At 44.8% G+C, this 4,315-nt stretch overlaps 1 protein-coding gene across 1 annotated transcript; it reads left to right on the forward strand.

Moving 5' to 3' along the window:
* Positions 1-234: 234 nt before the first annotated feature.
* kcna1b (potassium voltage-gated channel, shaker-related subfamily, member 1b) lies at positions 235-2,443 on the forward strand. Its single transcript, XM_041977948.1, has 2 exons — positions 235-367; positions 627-2,443. The coding sequence occupies exon 2, from the start codon at positions 811-813 to the stop codon at positions 2,299-2,301; it is 1,491 nt and encodes a 496-aa protein (XP_041833882.1). The 5' UTR covers positions 235-367; positions 627-810; the 3' UTR covers positions 2,302-2,443.
* The last annotated feature ends 1,872 nt before the right edge of the window (positions 2,444-4,315 follow it).

Raw genomic sequence — 4,315 nt, forward strand, 5'->3', positions numbered from 1 at the left:
GCAGACAGAGGCGCTTTCTGCTGATGCTGCAGTGTCCAGTCCTCCCTATCAGAATGGAAGTCTAATCCACCTCCTTGTCTTCCTCTCCGTCCTCCTTCTCCTCCTTGATTTCCAGGATGATTTTGAGAAACTGTCAGCCAGGATTTTTGCCGCTGAGCTGCCGTTCAGAGCCGCTGAGCCGCCTCTCTCTCCTGCCGCGGGCCGCTGAAAACCGACACCAAGAGGATACGGATGTTGACCAAGACAACATAGTCTATTAATATTTCAGAGATACTGTAAGCAGATATCAGTATTAAATCCCAAGTTGAGGTGGGTGGCCGGCAGAGGGGACAATCATTTCCATCTGCAGCTGTCCAACTCAGCACAGGTACGTTTTATCTGACATTTTCCAGCATATTTTGAGCTGAGTGTTTGTTTTTCTGGTGGCAAAGCAGATGTATGAGTAAAAACTGGCTGCGCAGAAAAGAAACAGCCTGCAAAGTTGAATACTGATGTATGCGGTAAAGTCCAGCAGCTGCAGCTCAGGGTTATTTTGTATTCTCTCTGATCAACAACCAGCACTTATTGTAGAGGGAATTCTTTGTGCTTTTGGGAGACTGGATGTGGTTTGTTTCATCCTCTTCCAGGTGAGGAGTGAAGCATTGCTGAGAGAAAGATGTCCAGCTCAGAGATGATGGCGATGATGGTGATGATGATGGAGACGGAGGCTCTGCACATCTCCTGGCATCAGTAGGAGCTTCTTCAATCCCCACCTGTCCTTTAACTACCTAAACACAACTTCCTCCTCCTGCTCGACAACCGCCAGGAAGGATGACTGTGGTGTCTACGGAAAACATGGACGAGACCTCCACCCTGCCAGGTCACCCGCAGGACCCCTACGCGCTTGATGATGACCACGACGATCACGACTGCTGTGAGAGGGTGGTCATCAACATCTCTGGGCTTCGCTTTGAGACACAGCTCAAGACCCTTGCCCAGTTCCCGGATACGCTGCTTGGGAACCCCAAGAAGAGGATGCGCTACTTTGACCCCTTACGAAACGAATACTTCTTTGACCGGAACCGTCCAAGTTTTGATGCCATCTTGTATTATTACCAGTCCGGGGGACGGCTGAGGAGGCCCGTCAACGTCCCACTTGACATGTTCTCAGAGGAGATTAAGTTTTATGAGCTGGGTGCAGAGGCAATGGAGAAATTCCGGGAGGATGAGGGTTTTATTCGGGAAGAGGAGCGACCTTTGCCAGAGAAGGAATTCCAGCGGCAGATCTGGCTCCTGTTTGAGCATCCGGAGAGTTCGGGGCCTGCCAGGGCGATCGCCATCGTTTCTGTGATGGTTATTCTTATCTCAATAGTCATATTTTGTTTGGAGACTTTACCAGAGCTGAAGGAGGATCCCAATGACCGGATACGTGTGGTGGGCAACACCACCGTGTATTACAAAGCCAATGTCCTCACAGACCCTTTCTTTGTGGTGGAGACTCTCTGCATCATCTGGTTTTCCTTTGAGCTGATAGTCCGTTTCTTTGCATGCCCCAGCAAGGCGGCATTCTTTAAGAACATGATGAACTCTATCGATATCGTGGCGATCATCCCCTACTTTATTACTCTTGGCACAGAGCTGGCTGATGACCAAGGCAACAAGGAGGGGAAAGGAGGAGGGGAGCAGGCCACGTCTTTGGCCATTCTCAGGGTAATCCGTTTGGTGAGGGTGTTCAGGATCTTTAAACTGTCCCGACACTCGAAGGGACTCCAGATTCTGGGGCAGACTCTAAAGGCGAGCATGCGGGAGCTGGGCTTGCTCATATTCTTCCTCTTCATTGGTGTGATTTTGTTTTCCAGCGCTGTGTACTTTGCTGAGGCTGAGGAGAAGGAATCTTTCTTCACCAGCATCCCAGATGCTTTCTGGTGGGCCGTGGTGTCCATGACGACAGTTGGCTACGGTGACATGTACCCCGTGACCATAGGAGGGAAGATCGTGGGCTCCTTGTGTGCCATCGCAGGCGTCCTAACTATCGCGCTGCCGGTACCCGTCATCGTGTCCAACTTCAACTACTTCTACCACCGGGAGACGGAGGGTGAGGAGCAGGCACAGCTGCTCAACGTCAGCAACCAGAACTTGGTGTCGGAGACCAATTCGAGTCGCCGCAGCTCCTCTGTGGTCAGCAAGTCAGAGTACATGGAGATCGATGAGGACTTGAACAACAGCATTGATAACTTTAGGGAAGCGAACCTCAGGACTGCCAACTGCACAGCTCCCAGCCAGAACTGTGTGAACAAGACAAAGCTGCTCACGGATGTGTGAGCAGCTGTACGACGCACAGCTGTACATAATGTAAAAAGATTGGGATGCTCTAGCTCTACTGGTGCATTTTAATCTCTTCGTTGTATGAAGTAATTCATACATGTGTGAAGACTTGAAAACACATGATTATATTAATGTACTGTAAAAAAAAAAACAACAAACTTTGGCAATATTGCTAAGATGAGCAGGTGTGGGGGGGGGGGGGGCGGGGGGGGATTGGTTAAATCATTTAGTAAATTCAGTCATTGAACCTTGGAATTATCAGATATAGTTGATGAAGAAAATCTCCTCTAACTTTACCCATCAATACGATCCTTTTGACACAGAGGTTTCAGTTCCAGTATCCTGGACAAGCCCCCATTCATGTTAAGTGGAAGAAAGCCTCACCAGGTGTGCCTTACATGCACACCACCACAGGTGCAGCAAGGCGAGACATGACCAGTGTTCTGTAGGCTTGTAGTTTGTATTTTATAGCAGAAAGAAATGTGTTAAAATCTGAAGCATGGTGGGCTGGAGAGACAAGATCAAGATGCACTCTGGGAAATTTAGTGATGTAGAGGTTTAAGAGTTAAAAGTGAATGCTTTTCAGTCTGCGTTGCATCGATTTTATTGATATTTGTAGAAAAACATCTAGAATTATTCCTCTAATTCAGTACTAAATTGGAGGGAGTGTCCCTTTATTGGGTTTGGAACACCACTGATTTACTTATTTTGATTACTCTCATGTGGTTACAGTTTAATGAGGTTATTTTAGATGATCCAACTTGCTCCAACTACATCAGGCATCTTGGTTTGAATAGGTGATTTTTGGCACCTTTTATTGACACAAAAACGCTTAAATTAAAATTACATGTAGAAGTAAAATATGCAATAACTGAAAGGAAAAATAATTTTAAGAAGATTAAAACTGAATTAATTAAACTAGGGGTTAAACAGACAAGGTATTTGGAGAAGACTTTGCTTTTATTTTAGGGAATAATTTACATTTTTTTATCCATAATTTGATGATAAAGAATCCGCCCGACACCTGCCAGACTTTGTGCAACAGAATCAACTTTAAGGATCAAAGAAAAAGAAGAAAAATCCATCAGAGTTTCAGCTTCACGATTTTCTCTGTGGAAACCTTTTTGCTGTGGATTACAGTCGAGATGTGTCCTTTTCTTCGGCGGCACGTCCAGGGAAGTTTGGAAACGCTGGTCCGAGTTTTTCAGGCACCTTATCAGAGACAAACAGGAAGTGCGTGAAGCATTGTGGAGGATTTCTCTGCACCGTCGCTGCTACAGGTCGGCTGGAGGTTCCCTGTATGATGCCATGCAACACTCCTTTATATAAACGCATGTGGATACTCTCTTCTCTCTTATATCAGCATGCACACCACGTTACCTCATTTGATTTTTTTTTTACATTTTGTCTTCTTTGACCCTCATCTTCTCCGGGATTATTTTTCTCATTTGTTTTCACCAAAAGTGCACTGGCTATTTATTCTTGTTAACGCTGTTTCAGAGCATTTACGTGTTGAATGTTTAAGGGAACAGGAACACTTCTTTTTCGAAGATCATGGCATGTCAAATACTACAGCATTATGGCCTAATTAGCTATGATATAGCTGCGTATACTCAATGCATGACGTCAGTATTAAATTGCTTGCAGTTGTGGAGGGACTTCAGGAGCTGGAGGATGAGGATGATGATGATGATGAATTTTATTGTTGTCAAGCTATCCACAGGAAATGATGCATGACGGAGCAAACGGAGGGGACAAATATGCTTAAAAACATCAAGAAAAGATTTTTAAAAAAGCAGAAGAGATGAAATCTCTTTAAAAATGACATTGCAAAAGTTCCATCCACCTTTTTTATTTCCTTACAGCTTTGATGATGGAGTGCATGGGCGCATCTGATGTGATTTGTGAAACCCCCCCCGATTTTCTTTTGCATTTGACTTAATAAGAGTTTAAAGAACAAAAAACCGTCCTTTTGAACAAAGTTTATATATATATATATATATATATATAT

Source organism: Melanotaenia boesemani, chromosome 23, assembly GCF_017639745.1.
Source record: "Melanotaenia boesemani isolate fMelBoe1 chromosome 23, fMelBoe1.pri, whole genome shotgun sequence".
In the NCBI taxonomy this organism is placed as follows: domain Eukaryota; kingdom Metazoa; phylum Chordata; class Actinopteri; order Atheriniformes; family Melanotaeniidae; genus Melanotaenia; species Melanotaenia boesemani.

Coding starts and splice junctions, on each gene's coding strand:
- kcna1b (XM_041977948.1), top strand. CDS start 811: ATGACTGTGGTGTCTACGGAAAACATGGACGAGACCTCCACCCTGCCA.